The sequence below is a fragment of the Heterodontus francisci genome, unplaced genomic scaffold (genome assembly GCF_036365525.1).
Source record: "Heterodontus francisci isolate sHetFra1 unplaced genomic scaffold, sHetFra1.hap1 HAP1_SCAFFOLD_556, whole genome shotgun sequence".
NCBI classification, from domain to species: domain Eukaryota; kingdom Metazoa; phylum Chordata; class Chondrichthyes; order Heterodontiformes; family Heterodontidae; genus Heterodontus; species Heterodontus francisci.
The window spans coordinates 376,919-399,681 of NW_027142286.1; the positions used below are offsets into that span (position 1 = coordinate 376,919).

The 22,763-nt window shown below is 50.9% G+C and overlaps 3 protein-coding genes and 6 pseudogenes across 3 annotated transcripts; all 9 read left to right on the top strand.

The window, feature by feature from the left end:
- Positions 1–1,013: 1,013 nt before the first annotated feature.
- On the top strand, positions 1,014–1,725 carry LOC137366924 (zinc finger protein 239-like). Its single transcript, XM_068028482.1, has 2 exons — positions 1,014–1,088; positions 1,387–1,725. The coding sequence occupies exons 1-2, from the start codon at positions 1,014–1,016 to the stop codon at positions 1,723–1,725; spliced, it is 414 nt and encodes a 137-aa protein (XP_067884583.1).
- Positions 1,726–1,880: 155 nt separating this feature from the next.
- LOC137366925 (zinc finger protein 208-like) lies at positions 1,881–6,835 on the top strand (annotated as a pseudogene).
- A 17-nt stretch (positions 6,836–6,852) lies between these two features.
- Positions 6,853–8,423, top strand: LOC137366926 (zinc finger protein 239-like). Its single transcript, XM_068028483.1, has 5 exons — positions 6,853–6,914; positions 7,287–7,407; positions 7,633–7,795; positions 7,874–8,040; positions 8,292–8,423. The coding sequence occupies exons 1-5, from the start codon at positions 6,853–6,855 to the stop codon at positions 8,421–8,423; spliced, it is 645 nt and encodes a 214-aa protein (XP_067884584.1).
- A 44-nt stretch (positions 8,424–8,467) lies between these two features.
- LOC137366927 (zinc finger protein 3-like) lies at positions 8,468–9,846 on the top strand (annotated as a pseudogene).
- Positions 9,847–10,274: 428 nt separating this feature from the next.
- On the top strand, positions 10,275–10,861 carry LOC137366928 (zinc finger protein 239-like; annotated as a pseudogene).
- A 1,160-nt stretch (positions 10,862–12,021) lies between these two features.
- Positions 12,022–13,374, top strand: LOC137366929 (zinc finger protein 3-like). The gene is made up of 3 exons (XM_068028484.1): positions 12,022–12,241; positions 12,705–12,867; positions 13,209–13,374. Exons 1-3 carry the CDS (start codon positions 12,022–12,024, stop codon positions 13,372–13,374), a joined length of 549 nt encoding a protein of 182 aa, XP_067884585.1.
- A 202-nt stretch (positions 13,375–13,576) lies between these two features.
- On the top strand, positions 13,577–15,925 carry LOC137366930 (zinc finger protein 271-like; annotated as a pseudogene).
- Positions 15,926–16,221: 296 nt separating this feature from the next.
- LOC137366931 (zinc finger protein 271-like) lies at positions 16,222–18,600 on the top strand (annotated as a pseudogene).
- A 48-nt stretch (positions 18,601–18,648) lies between these two features.
- Positions 18,649–20,843, top strand: LOC137366932 (zinc finger protein ZFP2-like; annotated as a pseudogene).
- The last annotated feature ends 1,920 nt before the right edge of the window (positions 20,844–22,763 follow it).

Below are 22,763 nucleotides of genomic sequence, written 5' to 3' on the forward strand. Positions count from 1 at the left end.
AAGAGATTTACTCTGTCATCCTACCTGTCGATACTCTTTTGAGTTCACACTGGGGAGAGACCGCTCACCTGCACAGAGAGTGGGAAGAGATTCAATCAGCCATCCTACTTGCTGATACACCAGCGAGTCCACACTTGGGAGAGACCGTTCACCTGCTCAGCGTGTGGGAAGAGAATCACTCAGTCATCCTGCCTGCTGATACAACAGCGACTTCACACTGGGGAGAAACCGTCAAACTGATCTGAGTGTGGGAAGAGATTCTCTCAGTCATCCGACCTGCTGATACAGCACAGAGTGCGCAATGTATGAGAGACCGTCAAAGTGCTCTGACTGTGGGAAGAGATTCTCTCAGTCATCCGACCTGCAGATACAGCACAGAGTGCACAATGGATGAGAAACCGTCAAACTGCTCTGAGTGTGGGAAGAGATTCTCTCAGTCATCCGACCTGCTGATACAGCAGAGAGTGCACAATGGATGAGAGACCGTCAAACTGCTCTGACTGTGGGAAGAGATTCTCTCAGTCATCCGACCTGCCGATACAGCACAGAGTGCACAATGGATGAGAAACCGTCAAACTGCTCTGAGTGTGGGAAGAGATTCTCTCAGTCATCCGACCTGCTGATACAGCACAGAGTGCACAATGGATGAGAAACCGTCAAACTGCTCTGACTGTGGGAAGAGATTCTCTCAGTCATCCGACCTGCTGATACAGCAGAGAGTGCACAATGGATGAGAGACCATCAAACTGCTCTGACTGTGGAAAGAGATTCTCTCAGTCATCCGACCTGCTGATGCACCAGTTACGTGACACTGGGGAGAGGCCGTTCACCTGCTCACAGTGTGGGAAGAGATTCACTCTGTCATCCTACCTGCTGATACATCAGTGAGATCACACTGCGGGAGAACGTTCTCTTGCTCACTGTGTCGGAGGAGATTCACTCAGTCTTCCTACCTGCTGATACACCAGTGAATTCACACTGGGAAGAGACGGCTCACCTGCTCAGAGATTGGAATGAAAGTAACTCAGTCATCCCAACTGCTGATACACCAGTGTGTTGAAAGTGGGGAGAGACCGTTCGCCTGTGAAGTGCGTGGAAGAGATTCACTCAGTCTCCTGCCTGCTGATACAATAGTGAGTTCACACTGGGGAGAGACCGTTCACCTGCTCAGAGTATGGGAAGAGCTTCTGTCAGTCATCTTACCTGCTGATACACCAGTGAGTTCAAACTGGGGAGAGACCGTTCACCAGCTCAGAATGTGGGAAGACTGTAATTCTGTCATCCGACCTGCTGATACACTAGTGAGTTCACACTGGGGAGAGACCGCTCAACTGCTCAGTGTGTGGAAAGAGAATCCCTCAGTCATCGTGCCTGCTGATACAACAGCGACTTCACACTGGGCAGAAAGCGTCAAACTGCTCAGAGTGTGGGAAGAGATTCACTCAGTCATCCTACCTGCTGATACACCAGCGAGTTCACACTGGGGAGAGACCGTTCACCTGCTCAGTGTGTGGTAAGAGAACCAATCAGTCATCCTGCCTGCTGAAACAACAGCGAGTTCACACTGGAGAGAGACCGTTGACCAGCAGAGAGAGTGGTAAGAGATTGACTCAGTCATCCTACCTGCTGATACACCAGCGAGTTCACACTGGTGAGAGACCTTCAAACTGCTCAGAGTGTTGGAATAGATTCTCTCAGTCATCCTACCTGCTGATACACCTGTGAGTTAACGCTGGGGTGAGACTGCTCACCTGTTGAGTGTGGGAAGACAGTAAATCTGTCATCCTGCCTGCTGATACACAAGCGAGTTTGCACTGGGAAGAGACCGTTCACCTGCTCAGAGTGTGGGAAGAGAATCTTCTCAGTCTTCCTGCCTGCTGATGCAACAGCGAGTTCACACTGAGGAGAGACCCTTCACCTGCTCAGAGTGTGGGAAGAGATCCACTCAGTCATCCTCCCTGCTGATACACCAGCGAGTTTACACTGGGGCGAGACCGTTCACCTGCTCAGTGTGTGGGAAGAGAACCAATCTTTCATCCTACCTGCTGAAACAACAGCGAGTTCACATTGGGGAGAGACCGTTGACCAGCAGAGAGAGTGGTAAGAGATTGACTCAGTCATCCTAACTGTTGATACACCAGCGAGTTCACACTGGGGAGACACCCTTCACCTGCTCAGAGTGTGGGAAGAGATTCACTCTACCATCCTCCCTGCTGATACACCAGTGAGTTCACACTGGGGAGAGACCGTCAAACTGCTCTGAAAGTGGGAAGAGATTCTCTCAGTCATCCTACCTGCTGATACAAGAGTGAATTAACGCGGGGGTGAGACGGCTCACCTGTTGAGTGTGGGCAGGCAGTAACTCTGTCATCCAACCTGCTGATACACCAGCGAGTTAACGCTGGGGAGAGACCGTTCACCTGCGCAGAATGTGGGAAGAGATTCACTCAGTCATCCAACCTGCTGATACACTGGTGAATTCATACTGGGGAGAGACCGCTCACCTGCTCAGAGTGTGGGAAATGATTCACGCATTCAACCTACCTGCTGATACACCAGTGAGTTCACACTGGGGAGGGGCCATTCACCTGCTCAGTGTGTGGGAAGAGATTCACCTTGTCATCCTACCTGCTGAGACACCAGTGTGTTGGCACTGGGGAGAGACGGCTCACCTTCTCTGAGCGTGTGAAGAGATTCACTCGGTCATCCTACCTTCTGATATACCAGTGAGTTCACACTGGGAAGAGACGGCTCACCTGCTCAGAGATTGGAATGAAAGTAACTCAGTCATCCAAACTGCTGATACACCAGTGAGTTGAAAGTGGGGAGAGACCGTTCGCCTGTGAAGTGCGTGGAAGAGATTCACTCAGTCTCCTGCCTGCTGATACAATAGTGAGTTCACACTGGGGAGAGACCGTTCACCTGCTCAGAGTATGGGAAGAGCTTCTGTCAGTCATCTTACCTGCTGATACACCAGTGAGTTCAAACTGGGGAGAGACCGTTCATCAGCTCAGAATGTGGGAAGACTGTAACTCTGTCATCCGACCTGCTGATACACTAGTGAGTTCACACTGGGTAGAGACCGCTCAACTGCTCAGTGTGTGGAAAGAGAATCACTCAGTCATCGTGCCTGCTGATACAACAGCGACTTCACACGGGGCAGAAACCGTCAAACTGCTCAGAGTGTGGGTAGAGATTCACTCAGTCATCCTACCTGCTGAAACACCAGCGAGTTCACACTGGGGAGAGACCGTTCACCTGCTCAGTGTGTGGTAAGAGAACCAATCAGTCATCCTGCCTGCTGAAACAACAGCGAGTTCACACTGGGGAGAGACCGTTGACCAGCAGAGAGAGTGGTAAGAGATTGACTCAGTCATCCTAACTGTTGATACACCAGTGGGTTCACACTGGGGAGACGCCCTTCACCTGCTCAGAGTGTGGCAAGAGATTCACTCTATCATCCTCCCTGCTGATACAACAGCGGGTTCAGACTGGGGAGGGACCGTTGACCAGCACAGTGAGTGGTAAGAGATTGACGCAGTCATCCTACCTGCTGATACACCAGCGAGTTCACACTGCTGAGAGACCTTCAAACTGCTCAGAGTGTTGGAATAGATTCTCAAGTCATCCTACCTGCTGATACACCTGTGAGTTAACGCTGGGGTGAGACTGCTCACCTGTTGAGTGTGGGAAGACAGTAAATCTGTCATCCTACCTGCTGATACACAAGCGAGTTTGCACTGGGGAGAGACCGTTCACCTGCTCAGAGTGTGGGAAGAGAATCTTCTCAGTCTTCCTGCCTGCTGCTGCAACAGCGAGTTCACACTGAGGAGAGACCCTTCACCTGCTCAGAGTGTGGGAAGAGATCCACTCAGTCATCCTCCCTGCTGATACACCAGCGAGTTTACACTGGGGCGAGACCGTTCACCTGCTCAGTGTGTGGGAAGAGAACCAATCTTTCATCCTACCTGCTGAAACAACAGCGAGTTCACACTGGGGAGAGACCGTTGACCAGCAGAGAGAGTGGTAAGAGATTGACTCAGTCATCCTAACTGTTGATACACCAGCGAGTTCACACTGGGGAGAGACCGTCAAACTGCTCTGAAAGTGGGAAGAGATTCTCTCAGTCATCCCACCTGCTGATACAAGAGTGAATTAACGCTGGGGTGAGACGGCTCACCTGTTGAGTGTGGGAAGGCAGTAACTCTGTCATCCAACCTTCTGATACACCAGCGAGTTAACGCTGGGGAGAGACCGTTCACCTGCGCAGAATGTGGGAAGAGATTCACTCAGTCATCCAACCTGCTGATACACTGGTGAATTCATACTGGGGAGAGACCGCTCACCTGCTCAGAGTGTGGGAAATGATTCACGCATTCAACCTACCTGCTGATACACCAGTGAGTTCACACTGGGGAGAGGCCATTCACCTGCTCAGAGTGTGGGAAGAGATTCAACTTGTCATCCTTCCTGCTGAGACACCAGTGTGTTGGCACTGGGGAGAGACTGCTCACCTTCTCTGAGCGTGTGAAGAGATTCACCCGGTCATCCTACCTTCTGATATACCAGTGAGTTCACAGTGGGGAGAGACCGCTCACCTGCTCAGAGTGTGGGAAGAGATTTACTCTGTCATCCTACCTGTCGATACTCTTTTGAGTTCACACTGGGGAGAGACCGCTCACCTGCACAGAGTATTGGAAGAGCTCTGTCATTCATCTTACCTGCTGATACACCAGTGAATTCAAACTGGGGAGAGACCGTTCACCAGCTCAGAATGTGGGAAGACTGCAACTCTGTCATCCTACCTGCTGATACACTAGTGAGTTCACACTGGGTAGAGACCGCTCAACTGCTCAGTGTGTGGAAAGAGAATCACTCAGTCATCGTGCCTGCTGATACAACAGCGACTTCACACTGGGCAGAAACCGTCAAACTGCTCAGAGTGTGGGAAGAGATTCACTCAGTCATCCTACCTGCTGATACACCAGCGAGTTCACACTGGGGAGAGACCGTTCACCTGCTCAGTGTGTGGTAAGAGAACCAATCAGTCATCCTACCTGCTGAAACAACAGCGAGTTCACACTGGGGAGAGACCGTTGACCAGCAGAGAGAGTGGTAAGAGATTGACTCAGTCATCCTAACTGTTGATACACCAGTGGGTTCACACTCGGGAGACACCCTTCACCTGCTCAGAGTGTGGCAAGAGATTCACTCTATCATCCTCCCTGCTGATACAACAGCGAGTTCAGACTGGGGAGGGACCGTTGACCAGCACAGTGAGTGGTCAGAGATTGACTCAGTCATCCTACCTTCTGATACACCAGCGAGTTCACACTGGTGAGAGACCTTCAAACTGCTCAGAGTGTTGGAATAGATTTTCTCAGTCATCCTACCTGCTGATACACCTGTGAGTTAACGCTGGGGTGAGACTGCTCACCTGTTGAGTGTGGGAAGACAGTAAATCTGTCATCCTACCTGCTGATACACAAGCGAGTTTGCACTGGGAAGAGACCGTTCACCTGCTCAGAGTGTGGGAAGAGAATCTTCTCAGTCTTCCTGCCTGCTGATGCAACAGCGAGTTCACACTGAGGAGAGACCCTTCACCTGCTCAGAGTGTGGGAAGAGATCCACTCAGTCATCCTCCCTGCTGATACACCAGCGAGTTTACACTGGGGCGAGACCGTTCACCTGCTCAGTGTGTGGGAAGAGAACCAATCTTTCATCCTACCTGCTGAAACAACAGCGAGTTCACACTGGGGAGAGACCGTTAACCAGCAGAGAGAGTGGTAAGAGATTGACTCAGTCATCTTAACTGTTGATACACCAGCGAGTTCACACTGGGGAGACACCCTTCACCTGCTCAGAGTGTGGGAAGAGATTCACTCTATCATCCTCCCTGCTGATACACCAGTGAGTTCACACTGGGGAGAGACGGTCAAACTGCTCTGAAAGTGGGAAGAGATTCTCTCAGTCATCCTACCTGCTGATACAAGAGTGAATTAACGCTGGGGTGAGACGGCTCACCTGTTGAGTGTGGGCAGGCAGTAACTCTGTCATCCAACCTGCTGATACACCAGCGAGTTAACGCTGGGAGAGACCGTTCACCTGCGCAGAATGTAGGAAGAGATTCACTCAGTCATCCAACCTGCTGATACACTGGTGAATTCATACTGGGGAGAGACCGCTCACCTGCTCAGAGTGTGGGAAATGATTCACGCATTCAACCTACCTGCTGATACACCAGTGAGTTCACACTGGGGAGAGGCCATTCACCTGCTCAGAGTGTGGGAAAAGATTCACCTAGTCATCCTACCTGCTGAGACACCAGTGCGTTGGCACTGGGGAGAGACGGCTCACCTTCTCTGAGCGTGTGAAGAGATTCACTCGGTCATCCTACCTTCTGATATACCAGTGAGTTCACAGTGGGGAGAGACCGTTCACCTGCTCAGAGTGTGGGAAGAGATTTACTCTGTCATCCTACCTGTCGATACACTTTTGAGTTCACACTGGGGAGAGACCGCTCACCTGCACAGAGAGTGGGAAGAGATTCAATCAGCCATCCTACTTGCTGATACACCAGCGAGTCCACACTTGGGAGAGACCGTTCACCTGCTCAGCGTGTGGGAAGAGAATCACTCAGTCATCCTGCCTGCTGATACAACAGCGACTTCACACTGGGGAGAAACCGTCAAACTGCTCTGAGTGTGGGAAGAGATTCTCTCAGTCATCCGACCTGCTGATGCACCAGTTACTTGACACTGGGGAGAGACCGTTCACCTGCTCACAGTGTGGGAAGAGATTCACTCTGTCATCCTACCTGCTGATACATCAGTGAGATCACACTGCGGGAGAATGTTCTCTTGCTCACTGTGTCGGAAGAGATTCACTCAGACTTCCTACCTGCTGATAAACCAGTGAATTCACACTGGGAAGAGACGGCTCACCTGCTCAGAGATTGGAATGAAAGTAACTCAGTCATCCAAACTGCTGATACACCAGTGAGTTGAAAGTGGGGAGAGACCGTTCGCCTGCGAAGTGCGTGGAAGAGATTCACTCAGTCATCCTACCTGCTGATACATCAGTGAGTTCACACTGGGGAGAGACCGTCATACAGCTCAGACCGTTGGAAGAGATTCACACAGTCATCCTACCTGCTGATACACCAGCGAGTTAACGCTGAGGAGAGACAGCTCAACTGTTCAGAGTGTGGAAGAGATTCACTCAGTCATCCTGCCTGCTGATACACCAGTGAGTTAACGCTGGGGAGAGACAGTTCAACTGTTCAGAGTGTGGAAGAGATTCACTCAGTCATCCTGCCTGCTGATACACCAGAGATTTCACACTGGGGAGAGACCGTTCACCAGATCAGAATATGGGAAGAGCTTCACTCTGTCATCCTACCTGCTGGTACACCAGGGTGTTCACACTGGGTAGAGACCACTCACCTGCCCAGTGTGTGGAAAGAGAATCACTCAGTCATCCTGCCTGCTGATACAACAGCGAGTTCAGACTGGGGAGGGACCGTTGACCAGCACAGCGAGTGGTAAGAGATTGACTCAGTCATCCTACCTGCTGATACACCAGCGAGTTCACACTGGTGAAAGACCTTCAAACTGCTCGGAGTGTTGAAAGAGATTCTCTCAGTCATCCTACCTGCTGATACACCAGCGAGTTCACACTGGGGCGAGACCGTTCACCCGCTCAGTGTGTGGGAAGAGAACCAATCAGTCATCCTACCTGCTGATACAACAGCGAGTTCACACTGGGGAGAGACCGTTGACCAGCATAGAGAGTGGTCAGAGATTGACTCAGTCATCCTAACTGTTGATACAGCAGTGAGTTCACACTGGGGAGAGACCGCTCACCTGCACAGAGAGTGGGAAGAGATTCAATCAGTCATTCTACTTGCTGATACAACAGCGACTTCACACTGGGGAGAAACCGTCAAACTGCTCTGAGTGTGGGAAGAGATTCTCTCAGTCATCCGACCTGCTGATGCACCAGTTACTTGACACTGGGGAGAGACCGTTCGCCTGCGAAGTGCGTGGAAGAGATTCACTCAGTCTCCTGCCTGCTGATACAATAGTGAGTTCACACTGGGGAGAGACCGTTGACCAGCAGAGAGAGTGGTAAGAGATTGACTCAGTCATCCTAACTGTTGATACACCAGTGAGTTCACACTGGGGAGAGACCGTCAAAATGCTCTGAAAGTGGGAAGAGTTTCTCTCAATCATCCTACCTGCTGATACAAGAGTGAATTAACGCTGGGGTGAGACGGCTCACCTGTTGAGTGTGGGAAGGCAGTAACTCTGTCATCCACCCTGCTGATGCACCAGCGAGTTAACTCTGGTGAGAGACCGTTCACCTGCGCAGAATGTGGGAAGAGATTCACTCAGTCATCCAACCTGCTGATACACTGGTGAATTCATACTGGGGAGAGACCGCTCACCTGCTCAGAGTGTGGGAAATGATTCACGCATTCAACTACCTGCTGATACACCAGTGAGTTCACACTGGGGAGAGGCCATTCACCTGCTCAGAATGTGGGAAGAGATTCACCTTGTCATCCTACCTGCTGAGACACCAGTGAGTTCACAGTGGGGAGAGACCGTTCACCTTCTCAGAGTGTGGGAAGAGATTTACTCTGTCATCCTACCTGTCGATACACTTTTGAGTTCACACTGGGGAGAGACCGCTCACCTGCACAGAGAATGGGAAGAGAGTCAATCAGTCATCCTACTTGCTGATACAACAGCGACTTCACACTGGGGAGAAACCGTCAAACTGCTCTGAGTGTGGGAAGAGATTCTCTCAGTCATCCGACCTGCTGATGCACCAGTTACGTGACACTGGGGAGAGACCGTTCGCCTGCGAAGTGCGTGGAAGAGATTCACTCAGTCTCCTGCCTGCTGATACAATAGTGAGTTCACACTGGGGAGAGACCGTTCACCTGCTCAGAGTATGGGAAGAGCTTCTGTCAGTCATCTTACCTGCTGATACACCAGTGAGTTCAAACTGGGGAGAGGCCGTTCAGTAGCTCAGAATGTGGGAAGACTGTAACTCTGTCATCCTACCTGCTGATACACTAGTGAGTTCACACTGGGTAGAGACCGTTCACCTGCTCAGTGTGTGGTAAGAGAACCAATCAGTCATCCTACCTGCTGAAACAACAGCGAGTTCACACTGGGGAGAGACCGTTGACCAGCAGAGAGAGTGGTAAGAGATTGACTCAGTCATCCTAACTGTTGATACACCAGCGAGTTCACACTGGGGAGACACCCTTCACCTGCTCAGAGTGTGGGAAGAGATTCACTCTACCATCCTCCCTGCTGATACAACAGTGAGTTCACACTGGGGAGAGACCGTCAAACTGCTCTGAAAGTGGGAAGAGATTCTCTCAGTCATCCTACCTGCTGATACAAGAGTGAATTAACGCTGGGGTGAGACGGCTCACCTGTTGAGTGTGGGCAGGCAGTAACTCTGTCATCCAACCTGCTGATACACCAGCGAGTTAACGCTGGGGAGAGACCGTTCACCTGCGCAGAATGTGGGAAGAGATTCACTCAGTCATTCAACCTGCTGATACACTGGTGAATTCATACTGGGGAGAGACCGCTCACCTGCTCAGAGTGTGGGAAATGATTCACGCATTCAACCTACCTGCTGATACACCAGTGAGTTCACACTGGGGAGAGGCCATTCACCTGCTCAGAGTGTGGGAAGAGATTCACCTTGTCATCCTACCTGCTGAGACACCAGTGTGTTGGCACTGGGGAGAGACGGCTCACCTTCTCTGAGCGTGTGAAGAGATTCACTCGGTCATCCTACCTTCTGATATACCAGTGAGTTCACAGTGGGGAGAGACCGTTCACCTGCTCAGAGTGTGGGAATAGATTTACTCTGTCATCCTACATGTCGATACTCTTTTGAGTTCACACTGGGGAGAGACCGCTCACCTGCACAGAGAGTGGGAAGAGATTCAATCAGCCATCCTACTTGCTGATACACCAGCGAGTCCACACTTGGGAGTGACCGTTCACCTGCTCAGCGTGTGGGAAGAGAATCACTCAGTCATCCTGCCTGCTGACACAACAGCGACTTCACACTGGGGAGAAACCGTCAAACTGATCTGAGTGTGGGAAGAGATTCTCTCAGTCATCCGACCTGCTGATACAGCACAGAGTGCACAATGGATGAGAGACCGTCAAACTGCTCTGACTGTGGGAAGAGATTCTCTCAGTCATCCGACCTGCAGATACAGCACAGAGTGCACAATGGATGAGAAACCGTCAAACTGCTCTGAGTGTGGGAAGAGATTCTCTCAGTCATCCGACCTGCTGATACAGCAGAGAGTGCACAATGGATGAGAGACCGTCAAACTGCTCTGACTGTGGGAAGAGATTCTCTCAGTCATCCGACCTGCCGATACAGCACAGAGTGCACAATGGATGAGAAACCGTCAAACTGCTCTGAGTGTGGGAAGAGATTCTCTCAGTCATCCGACCTGCTGATACAGCACAGAGTGCACAATGGATGAGAAACCGTCAAACTGCTCTGAGTGTGGGAAGAGATTCTCTCAGTCATCCGACCTGCTGATACAGCAGAGAGTGCACAATGGATGAGAAACCGTCAAACTGCTCTGACTGTGGGAAGAGATTCTCTCAGTCATCCGACCTGCTGATACAGCAGAGAGTGCACAATGGAAGAGAGACCGTCAAACTGCTCTGACTGTGGGAAGAGATTCTCTCAGTCATCCGACCTGCTGATGCACCAGTTACTTGACACTGGGGAGAGGCCGTTCACCTGCTCACAGTGTGGGAAGAGATTCACTCTGTCATCCTACCTGCTGATACATCAGTGAGATCACACTGCGGGAGAACGTTCTCTTGCTCACTGTGTCGGAGGAGATTCACTCAGTCTTCCTACCTGCTGATACACCAGTGAATTCACACTGGGAAGAGACGGCTCACCTGCTCAGAGATTGGAATGAAAGTAACTCAGTCTTCCCAACTGCTGATACACCAGTGAGTTGAAAGTGGGGAGAGACCGTTCGCCTGTGAAGTGCGTGGAAGAGATTCACTCAGTCTCCTGCCTGCTGATACAATAGTGAGTTCACACTGGGGAGAGACCGTTCACCTGCTCAGAGTATGGGAAGAGCTTCTGTCAGTCATCTTACCGGCTGATACACCAGTGAGTTCAAACTGGGGAGAGACCGTTCACCAGCTCAGAATGTGGGAAGACTGTAACTCTGTCATCCGACCTGCTGATACACTAGTGAGTTCACACTGGGTAGAGACCGCTCAACTGCTCAGTGTGTGGAAAGAGAATCCCTCAGTCATCGTGCCTGCTGATACAACAGCGACTTCACACTGGGCAGAAACCGTCAAACTGCTCAGAGTGTGGGAAGAGATTCACTCAGTCATCCTACCTACTGATACACCAGCGAGTTCACACTGGGGAGAGACCGTTCACCTGCTCAGTGTGTGGTAAGAGAACCAATCAGTCATCCTGCCTGCTGAAACAACAGCGAGTTCACACTGGAGAGAGACCGTTGACCAGCAGAGAGAGTGGTAAGAGATTGACTCAGTCATCCTAACTGTTGATACACCAGTGGGTTCACACTGGGGAGACACCCTTCACCTGCTCAGAGTGTGGGAAGAGATTCACTCTATCATCCTCCCTGCTGATACAACAGCGAGTTCAGACTGGGGAGGGACCGTTGACCAGCACAGTGAGTGGTAAGAGATTGACGCAGTCATCCTACCTGCTGATACACCAGCGAGTTCACACTGGTGAGAGACCTTCAAACTGCTCAGAGTGTTGAAATAGATTCTCTCAGTCATCCTACCTGCTGATACACCTGTGAGTTAACGCTGGGGTGAGACCACTCACCTGTTGAGTGTGGGAAGACAGTAAATCTGTCATCCTGCCTGCTGATACACAAGCGAGTTTGCACTGGGAAGAGACCGTTCACCTGCTCAGAGTGTGGGAAGAGAATCTTCTCAGTCTTCCTGCCTGCTGATGCAACAGCGAGTTCACACTGAGGAGAGACCCTTCACCTGCTCAGAGTGTGGGAAGAGATCCACTCAGTCATCCTCCCTGCTGATACACCAGCGAGTTTACACTGGGGCGAGACCGTTCACCTGCTCAGTGTGTGGGAAGAGAACCAATCTTTCATCCTACCTGCTGAAACAACAGCGAGTTCACACTGGGGAGAGACCGTTAACCAGCAGAGAGAGTGGTAAGAGATTGACTCAGTCATCTTAACTGTTGATACACCAGCGAGTTCACACTGGGGAGACACCCTTCACCTGCTCAGAGTGTGGGAAGAGATTCACTCTATCATCCTCCCTGCTGATACACCAGTGAGTTCACACTGGGGAGAGACGGTCAAACTGCTCTGAAAGTGGGAAGAGATTCTCTCAGTCATCCTACCTGCTGATACAAGAGTGAATTAACGCTGGGGTGAGACGGCTCACATGTTGAGTGTGGGCAGGCAGTAACTCTGTCATCCAACCTGCTGATACACCAGCGAGTTAACGCTGGGGAGAGACCGTTCACCTGCGCAGAATGTGGGAAGAGATTCACTCAGTCATTCAACCTGCTGATACACTGGTGAATTCATACTGGGGAGAGACCGCTCACCTGCTCAGAGTGTGGGAAATGATTCACGCATTCAACCTACCTGCTGATACACCAGTGAGTTCACACTGGGGAGGGGCCATTCACCTGCTCAGAGTGTGGGAAGAGATTCACCTTGTCATCCTACCTGCTGAGACACCAGTGTGTTGGCACTGGGGAGAGACGGCTCACCTTCTCTGAGCGTGTGAAGAGATTCACTCGGTCATCCTACCTGCTGATATACCAGTGAGTTCACAGTGGGGAGAGATCGTTCACCTGCTCAGAGTGTGGGATGAGATTTACTCTGTCATCCTACCTGTCGATACACTTTTGAGTTCACACTGGGGAGAGACCGCTCACCTGCACAGAGAGTGGGAAGAGATTCAATCAGCCATCCTACTTGCTGATACACCAGCGAGTCCACACTGGGGAGATACCGTCAAACTGCTCTGAGTGTGGGAAGAGATTCTCTCAGTCATCCGACCTGCTGATACACCAGTTACTTGACCCTGGGGAGTGACCGTTCACCTGCTCACAGTGTGGGAAGAGATTCACTCAGTCATCCTACTTGCTGATACACCAGCGAGTCCACACTTAGAGAGACCGTTCACCTGCTCAGCGTGTGGGAAGAGAATCACTCAGTCATCCTGCCTGCTGATACAACAGCGACTTCACACTGGGGAGAAACCGTCAAACTGCACAGAGTGTGGGAACAGATTGAATCAGTCATCCTATCTTTTGATACACCAGTGAGTTGATACTGGGGAGAGACCGTCAAACTGCTCTGAGTGTGGGAAGAGATTCACTCAGTCTCCTGCCTGCTGATACAATAGTGAGTTCACACTGGGGAGAGACCGTTCACCTGCTCAGAGTATGGGAAGAGCTTCTGTCAGTCATCTTACCTGCTGATACACCAGTGAGTTCAAACTGGGGAGAGACCGTTCATCAGCTCAGAATGTGGGAAGACTGTAACTCTGTCATCCGACCTGCTGATACACTAGTGAGTTCACACTGGGTAGAGACCGCTCAACTGCTCAGTGTGTGGAAAGAGAATCACTCAGTCATCGTGCCTGCTGATACAACAGCGACTTCACACGGGGCAGAAACCGTCAAACTGCTCAGAGTGTGGGTAGAGATTCACTCAGTCATCCTACCTGCTGAAACACCAGCGAGTTCACACTGGGGAGAGACCGTTCACCTGCTCAGTGTGTGGTAAGAGAACCAATCAGTCATCCTGCCTGCTGAAACAACAGCGAGTTCACACTGGGGAGAGACCGTTGACCAGCAGAGAGAGTGGTAAGAGATTGACTCAGTCATCCTAACTGTTGATACACCAGTGGGTTCACACTGGGGAGACGCCCTTCACCTGCTCAGAGTGTGGCAAGAGATTCACTCTATCATCCTCCCTGCTGATACAACAGCGAGTTCAGACTGGGGAGGGACCATTGACCAGCACAGTGAGTGGTAAGAGATTGACGCAGTCATCCTACCTGCTGATACACCAGCGAGTTCACACTGGTGAGAGACCTTCAAACTGCTCAGAGTGTTGGAATAGATTCTCAAGTCATCCTACCTGCTGATACACCTGTGAGTTAACGCTGGGGTGAGACTGCTCACCTGTTGAGTGTGGGAAGACAGTAAATCTGTCATCCTACCTGCTGATACACAAGCGAGTTTGCACTGGGGAGAGACCGTTCATCTGCTCAGAGTGTGGGAAGAGAATCTTCTCAGTCTTCCTGCCTGCTGCTGCAACAGCGAGTTCACACTGAGGAGAGACCCTTCACCTGCTCAGAGTGTGGGAAGAGATCCACTCAGTCATCCTCCCTGCTGATACACCAGCGAGTTTACACTGGGGCGAGACCGTTCACCTGCTCAGTGTGTGGGAAGAGAACCAATCTTTCATCCTACCTGCTGAAACAACAGCGAGTTCACACTGGGGAGAGACCGTTGACCAGCAGAGAGAGTGGTAAGAGATTGACTCAGTCATCCTAACTGTTGATACACCAGCGAGTTCACACTGGGGAGAGACCTATCACCTGCTCAGAGTGTGGGAAGAGAACCAATCAGTCATCCTGCCTGCTGATACATCAGCGAGTTCACACTGGGGAGAGACCGTTGACTAGCACAGAGAGTGGGAAGAGATTGACTCAGTCATCCTAACTGTTGATACACCAGCGAGTTCACACTGGGGAGAGACCTATCACCTGCTCAGAGTGTGGGAAGGGATTCACTCTGTCATCCTCCCTGCTGATACTCCAGTGAGTTCACACTGGGGCAAGACCGTTAAAAAGCTCTGAAAGTGGGAAGAGATTCTCTCAGTCATCCTGCCTGTTGATACAAGAGTGAATTAACGCTGGGGTGAGTCGGCTCACCTGTTGAGTGTGGGAAGGCAGTTACTCTGTCATCCAACCTGCTGATACACCAGCAAGTTCACACTGGGGAGAGACCGTTCACCTGCGCAGAATGTGGGAAGTGATTCTCTCTGTCATCCTACCTGCTGATACACCAGCGAATTCAGACTGGGGAGAGACCGTTCACATGCACAGAGAGTGGGAAGAGATTCACTCAGTCATCCAACCTGCTGATACACCGGTGGATTCATACTGGGCAGAGACCGCTCACCTGCTCAGAGTGTGGGAAATGATTCACGCATTCATCCTACCTGCTGATACACCAGTGTGTTGGCACTGGAGAGAGACGGCTCACCTTCTCTGAGCGTGTGAAGAGATTCACTCGGTCATCCTACCTGCTTTTATAGCAGTGAGTTCACACTGGGGAGAGACCGTTCACCTTCTCAGAGTGTGGGAAGAGATTTACTCTGCCATCCTACCTGTTGATACACTTTTGAGTTCACACTGGGGAGAGACCGCTCACCTGCACAGAGAGTGGGAAGAGATTCAATCAGTCATCCTACTTGCTGATACACCAGCGAGTTCACACTTGGGAGAGACCGTTCACCTGCTCAGCGTGTGAGAAGAGAATCACTCAGTCATCCTGCCTGCTGATACAACAGCGACTTCACACTGGGGAGAAACCGTTCACCTGCTCAGCGTGTGAGAAGAGAATCACTCAGTCATTCTGCCTGCTGATGAAACAGCGACTTCACACTGGGGAGAAACCATCAAACTGCTCTGAGTGTTGGAAGAAATTCTCTCAGTCATCCGACCTGCTGATACAACAGTTACTTGACACTGGGGAGTGACCGTTCACCTGCTCACAGTGTGGGAAGAGATTCACTCAGTCTTCCTACCTGCTGATACACCAGCGAGTGCACACTGGACGAGAGACCGTCAAACTGCTCTGAGTGTGGGAAGAGATTCTCTCAGTCATCCGACCTGCTGATACACCAGTGAGATAACGCTGTGGACAGACGGCACAGATGCTCAGAGTGTGGGAAACCAGTAACTCTGTCAAACTCCCTGCTGATACACCAGTGAGTTCACACTGTGGCGAGACCGTTCACCTGCTCAGTGTGTGGGAAGAGAATCAATCAGTCATCCTTCCTGCTGACACAAAAGAGTGTTCTCACTGGGGAGAGACCGTTCGCCTGCTCTGAGTTGGGAAGAGATTCACTCAGTCATCGGAACAGCTGATACACCAATGAATTCACACTGGGAAGAGACCGTTCACCAGCACAGAGTAGGGAAGAGATTCACTCAGTCATCCTACCTGTTGATACACCAGCGAGTTCACACTGGGGAGGGTCCGTCAAACTGCTCAGGGTGTGGGAAGAGATTCACACAGTCATCCTTCCTGCTGATACATCAGCGAGTGCACACTGGGGTGAGACCGTCATACTGCTTTGAGTATGGGACGAGATTCTCTCAGTCATCCAACCTGCTTATACACCAGTGAGTTTACACTGGGGAGAGACCGTTCACTTGTTCAGTGTGTGGAAAGCGATTCACTCAGTCATCCTGCCTGCTGGTTCAACAGCGAGTTCACACTTGGGAGAGAACCTTCACCTGCTCAGAGTTGGGAAGAGATTCACTCAGTCATCCAACCTGCTGGTACACCAGTGAGTTCACAATGGGGAGAGACCGTCAAGCTGCCCAGAGTGTTGGAAGAGATTCACTCAGACATCCTACCTGCTGATACACGAGTGTGTTCACACTTTGGAGAGACCGTTCCCCTGCTCAGAGTGTGGGAAGAGATTCACTCAGTCATGTTGCCTGCTGATACAACAGCGTGTTCTCACTGGGAAGAACCGTTCACCTGCACAGAGTTGGGAAGAGATTCACTCAGTCATCCTACCTGCTGATACACCAGCGAGTGCACACTGGGGTGAGACCGTTCACCTGTTCAGTGTGTGGGAATCGATTCACTCAGTCATCCTGCCTGCTGATACACGAGTGTATTCACACTGGGGAGAGACCGTTCACCTGCTCAGAGTGTGGGAAGAGATTCACTCAGTCATGTTGCCTGCTGATACAACAGCGTGTTCTCACTGGGAAGAGACCGTTCACCTGCACAGAGTTGGGAAGAGATTCACTCAGTCATCCTACCTGCTGATACACCAGCGAGTGCACACTGGGGTGAGACCGTCATACTGCTTTGAGTGTGGGATGAGATTCTCTCAGTCATCCTACCTGCTGATACACCAGTGTGTTAAGGCTGGGGAGAGACGGCTCAAATGCTCAGATTGTTGGAAGACAGTAACTCAGTCGTCGAACCTTCTGATGCACCAGTGAGTTCACTCTGGGCAGAGACCGTTCACCTGTTCACAGTGTGTGAAGTGATTCACTCAGTCTTCCTATCTGCTCATACACCAGCGAGTGCACACTGGAGGAGAGACCGTCAAACTGCTCTGAGTGTGGGAAGAGATTCTCTCAGTCATCCGACCTGCTGATACACCAGTTACTTGACACTGGAGAGAGACCGTTCACCTGCTCACAGTGTGGGAAGAGATTCACTCTGTCATCCTACCTGCTGATACACCAGTGAGATCACGCTGTGGAGAGACTGCACAGCTGCTCAGAGTGTGGGAAACCAGTAACTCTGTCAAACTCCCTGCTGGTACACCAGTGAGTTCACTCTGTGTAGAGACCGTTCACCTGTTCAGTGTGTGGAAGAGAATCAGTCAGTCATCCTGCCTGCTGATACAGCAGGGTGTTCTCACTGGGGAGAGACTGTTCACCTGCTCTGAGTTGGGAAGAGATTCACTCAGTCATCCTAACTGCTGATACACCAGTGAATTCACACTGGGAAGAGACCGTTCACCAGCACAGAGTAGGGAAGAGATTCACAGAGTCATCCTACCTGCTGATACACCAGCGAGCACACTGGGGATCCACCGTCAAGCTGCTCAGAATGTTGGGAGAGATTCACTCAGTCATCCTACCTGCTGATACACCAGCGAGCACACTGGGGATCCACCGTCAAGCTGCTCAGAATGTTGGGAGAGATTCACTCAGTCATCCTACCTGCTGAAACACGAGTGAATTCACACTGGGGAGAGACCGTTCAACTGCTCAGAGTGTGGGAAGAGATTCACTCAGTCATTCGACCTGCTGATACACCAGCGAGTTCACACTGGTGAGAGACCGTCAAACTGCTCAGAGTGTTGGAAGAGATTCACTCAGTCATTCTACCTGCTGAAACACGAGGGAATTCACACTGGGGAGAGACCGTTCACCAGCTCAGAGTGTGGGAAGAGATTCACACAGTCATCCCACCTGCTGATGCACCAGCGAGTTCACACTGGTGAGAGACCTTCAAACTGCTCAGAGTGTTGGGAGAGATTCACTCAGTCATCCTACCTGCTGAAACACGAGTGAATTCACACTGGGGAGATACCGTTCAACTGCTCAGAGTGTGGGAAGAGATTCACTCAGTCATCCTCCCTGCTGATACACCAGTCTGTTCAAACTGGGGGAGACCGTTCACCGGCTTCGAGTTGGGAAGATATTCTGTCAGTCATCCTACCTGCTGATGCAGCAGTTAGTTGACACTGGGGAGAGACCGTTCACCTGCTCATAGTGCGGGAAGATATTCACTCAGTCATCCTACCTGCTAATACACCGGTGAATGCATACCAGGGAGAGACCGTTCACCTGCTCACAGTGCGGGAAGAGATTCACTCAGTCTTCCTCCCTGCTTATACACCAGCGAGAGCACTCTGGGGAGAGACCGTCAAACTTCTCAGAGTGTGGGAAGAGATTCTCTCAGTCATCCTACCTGCTGATGCACCAGTGACTAAATGCTGGGGAGAGACGGCTCACCTGCTCGGAATGTTGGAAGACAGTAACTCTGTTCTCCCACCTGCTGATACACCAGTGAGTTCACACTGGGAAGAGACCGTTCACCTGCTCAGGGCGTGGGAAGAGAATCACTCAGTCATCCTGCCTGCTGAGACGACCGCGAGTTCACACTGGGGAGAGACCGTTCACCGGCTCAGAGTTGGCAAGAGATTCACTCAGTCATTCTACCTGCTGAAACACCAGTGTGTTCATCCTGGGGAGAGACCGTCAAACTGCTCGGAGTGTGGGAAGAGATTCACAGTCATCCTACCTGCTGATACACCAGCGAGTTCACACTGGTGAGAGACCATCAAACTGCTCAGAGTGTTGGAAGAGATTCACTCAGTCATTCTACCTGCTGAAACACGAGTGAATTCACACTGGGGAGAGACCGTTCACCAACTCAGAGTGTGGGAAGAGATTCACACAGTCATTCCACCTGCTGATGCACCACTGAGTTAAAGCTGGGGAGAGACGGCTCACCTGCTCAGAGTGTGGGAAGACAGGAACTCAGTCATCCAAGCTGCTGATGCAGCGAGTTCACACTGGGGCGAGGCCGTTGACCAGCTCTGAGAGTTGTAAGAGATTGACTCAGTCATCCTGCCTGCTGATACACCAGTGAGTTCACACTGGGGAGAGACCGTTCACATGCACAGAGAGTGGGAAGAGATTCACTCAGTCATCCTAACTGCGAATACACCGGTGAATGCATACCGGGGAGGGACCGCACCCCTGCTCAGAGTGTGTGAAGTGATTCACGCAGTCATCCTACCTGCTAATACACCAGTGACTTCACACTGGGGACAGGCCACTCACCTGCTCAGAGTGTGGGAAGAGATTCACTCTGTCATCCTACCTGCTGATACACATTTGAGTTCAAACGGGGAAGAGACTGCTCACCTGCACAGAGAATAGGGAAGAGTTTTAATCAGTCATCCGACCTGCTGATACACCACCGAGTTCACACTTGGGAGGGACCCTTCCCCTGCTCAGTGTTTGGGAAGAGAATCACTCAGTCATCCTGCCTGCTGATACAACAGCGAGTTCACACTGGGGAGAAACCATCAAACTGCTCTGAGTGTGGGAACAGATTCTCTCAGTCATCCGACCTGCTGATACACCAGTTACTTGACACTGGGGAGAGACCGTTCACCTTCTCACAGTGTGGGAAGAGAATCACTCAGTCTTCCTACCTGCTGATAAAACCAGCGAGTGCACACTGGGGAGAGACCTTCAAGCTGCTCAGAGTTTGGGAAGAAATTCTCTCAGTCATCCTACCTGCTGATGCAGCAGTAAGTTAACGCTTGGAAAGACCGTTCACCTGCTCAGTGTGTGGGAAGGGAACCAATCAGTCATCCTGCCTGCTGATACAACAGCGAGTTCACACTGGGGAGAGACCCTTAACCTGCTCAGTGCTTGGGAAGAGATTCACTCAGTCATCCCACCTGCTGATACACCAGTGAATTCACACTGGGAAGAGAACCTTCACCTGCTCAGAGTTGGGAAGAGATTCACTCAGTCATCCTACCTGCTGATGCACCAGCGAGTTCACACTGGGGAGAGACCGTTCACCTGCTCAGAGTTGGGAAGAGATTCACTCAGTCATCCTACCTGCTGATGCACCAGCGAGTTCACACTGGAGAGAGACCATTCACCTGCTCAGAGTGTGGGAAGTGATTCACTCAGTCATCCTACCTGCTGAGACACCAGTGTGTTGACACTGGGGAGAGACGGCTCAACTGCTCAGAGCCTGTGAAGAGATGCACTCGGTCATCCTCCCTGCTGATACACCAGTTACTTGACAATGGGGAGAGACCGTACACCTGCTCAGAGTGCCGGAAGAGATTCACTCACTCATCCTACCTGCTGATACACTTTTGAGTTCACACCGGGGAGAGACCGTTCACCAGCACAGTGAGTGGAAAGACAATTATTCAGTCATCCTACCTGCTGATACACCATCGAGTTCACACTTGGGAGTGAACGTTCACCTGCTCAGCGTGTGGGAAGAGCATCACTCAGTCATCCTACCTGTTGATACACCAGCAAGTGAATCCTGGGGAGAGAACAAAGAAAAGAACAAAGAACAGAGACAATCACAGCACAGGAACAGTCCCTTCGGCCCTCCAAGCCTGCGCTGACCCAGATCCTCTATCTAAACATGTCGCCTATTTTCCAAGGGTCTGTATCTCTTTTCTTCCTGCCCATTCATGTATCTGTCTAGATACATCTTAAAAGACGCTAACGTGCCCGCGTCTACCACCTCCGCTGGCAACGCGTTCCAGGCACCCACCACCCTCTGCGGAAAGAACTTTCCACGCATATCCCCCCTAACTTTTTCCCCTCTCACTTTGAACTCGTGACCCCTAGTAATTGATCCCCCACTCTGGGAAAAAGCTTCTTGCTATGCAACCTGTCTAATCCTCTCATGATTTTGTACACCTCAATCAGGTCCCCCTTCAACCTCCGTATTTCTAATGAAAATAATCCTAATCTGCTCAACCTTTCTTCATAGCTAGCGCCCTCCATACCAGTCCACATCCTGGTGAACCTCCTCTGCAGCCTCTCCAAAGCATCTACATCCTATTGGTAATGTGGCGACCAGAACTGCACGCAGTATTCCAAATGTGGCCGAACCAAAGTCTTATCCAACAGTAACATGACCTGCCAACTCTTGTACTCAATACCCCGCCCGATGAAGGAAAGCATGCCGTATGCCTTCTTGACCACTCTATTGACATGCGTTGCCACCTTCAGGGAACAATGGACCTGAACACCCAAATCTCTCTGGACATCAATTTTCCCCAGGACTTTTCCATTTACTGTATAGTTCACTCTTGAATTGGATCTTCCAAAACCTCGCATCACCTCGCATTTGCCCGGATTGAACTCCATCTGCCATTTCTCTGCCCAACTCTCCAATCTATCTATATTCTGCTGTATTCTCTGACAGTTCCCTTCACTATCTGCTACTCCACCAATCTTAGTGTCGTCTGCAAACTTGCTAATCAGTCCACCTATACTTTCCTCCAAATCATTAATGTATATCACAAACAACAGTGGTCCCAGCACGGATCCCTGTGGAACACCACTGGTCACACGTCTCCATTTTGAGAAACTCCCTTCTACTGCTACTCTCTGTCTCCTGTTGCCCAGCCAGTTCTTTATCCATCTAGCTAGTGCACCTTGGACCACATGCGCCTTCACTTTCTCCATCAGCCTGCCATGGGGAACCTTATCAAACGCCTTACTGAAGTCCATGTATATGACATCGACAGCCCTTCCCTCATCAATCAACTTTGTCACTTCCTCAAAGAATTCTATTAAGTTGGTAAGACATGACCTTCCCTGCACAAAACCATGTTGCCTATCACTGATAAGCCCATTTTCTTCCAAATGGGAATAGATCCTATCCCTCAGTATCTTCTCCAGCAGCTTCCCTACCACTGACGTCAGGCTCACCGGTCTATAATTACCTGGATTATCCCTGCTACCCTTCGTAAACAAGGGGACAACATTAGCAATTCTCCAGTCCTGCGGGACCTCACCCGTGTATAAGGATGCTGCAAAGATATCTGTTAAGGCCCCAGCTATTTCCTCTCTCGCTTCCCTCAGTAACCTGGGATAGATCCCATCCGGACCAGGGGACTTGTCCACCTTAATGCCTTTTAGAATACCCTACACTTCCTCCCTCCTTATGCCGACTTGACCTAGAGTAATCAAACATCTGTGCCTAACCTGAACATCCGTCATGTCCCTCTCCTCGGTGAATGCCGATGCAAAGTACTCGTTTAGAATCTCACCCATTTTCTCTGACTCCACGCATAACTTTCCTCCTTTGTCCTCGAGTGGGCCAATCCTTTCTCTAGTTACCCTCTTGCTCCTTATATATGAATAAAAGGC

Bases quoted from the DNA above. Each gene is read 5' to 3' on its own strand.
- LOC137366924 (XM_068028482.1), top strand. From the start codon at position 1,014: ATGAAAGTAACTCAGTCATCCCAACTGCTGATACACCAGTGTGTTGAA. The intron at 1,089-1,386 runs GTGCGTGGAAGA...CTGATACAACAG, and splicing joins AGAGACCGTTCGCCTGTGAA to CGACTTCACACTGGGCAGAA.
- LOC137366926 (XM_068028483.1), top strand. From the start codon at position 6,853: ATGTTCTCTTGCTCACTGTGTCGGAAGAGATTCACTCAGACTTCCTAC. The intron at 7,408-7,632 runs GTACACCAGGGT...GAGTGTTGAAAG, and splicing joins CTCTGTCATCCTACCTGCTG to AGATTCTCTCAGTCATCCTA. The intron at 8,041-8,291 runs GTGCGTGGAAGA...TCACCTGTTGAG, and splicing joins AGAGACCGTTCGCCTGCGAA to TGTGGGAAGGCAGTAACTCT.
- LOC137366929 (XM_068028484.1), top strand. From the start codon at position 12,022: ATGCAACAGCGAGTTCACACTGAGGAGAGACCCTTCACCTGCTCAGAG. The intron at 12,242-12,704 runs GTAAGAGATTGA...TACACCAGTGAG, and splicing joins GTTAACCAGCAGAGAGAGTG to TTCACACTGGGGAGGGGCCA. The intron at 12,868-13,208 runs GTGAGTTCACAG...TACACCAGCGAG, and splicing joins TCCTACCTGCTGATATACCA to TCCACACTTAGAGAGACCGT.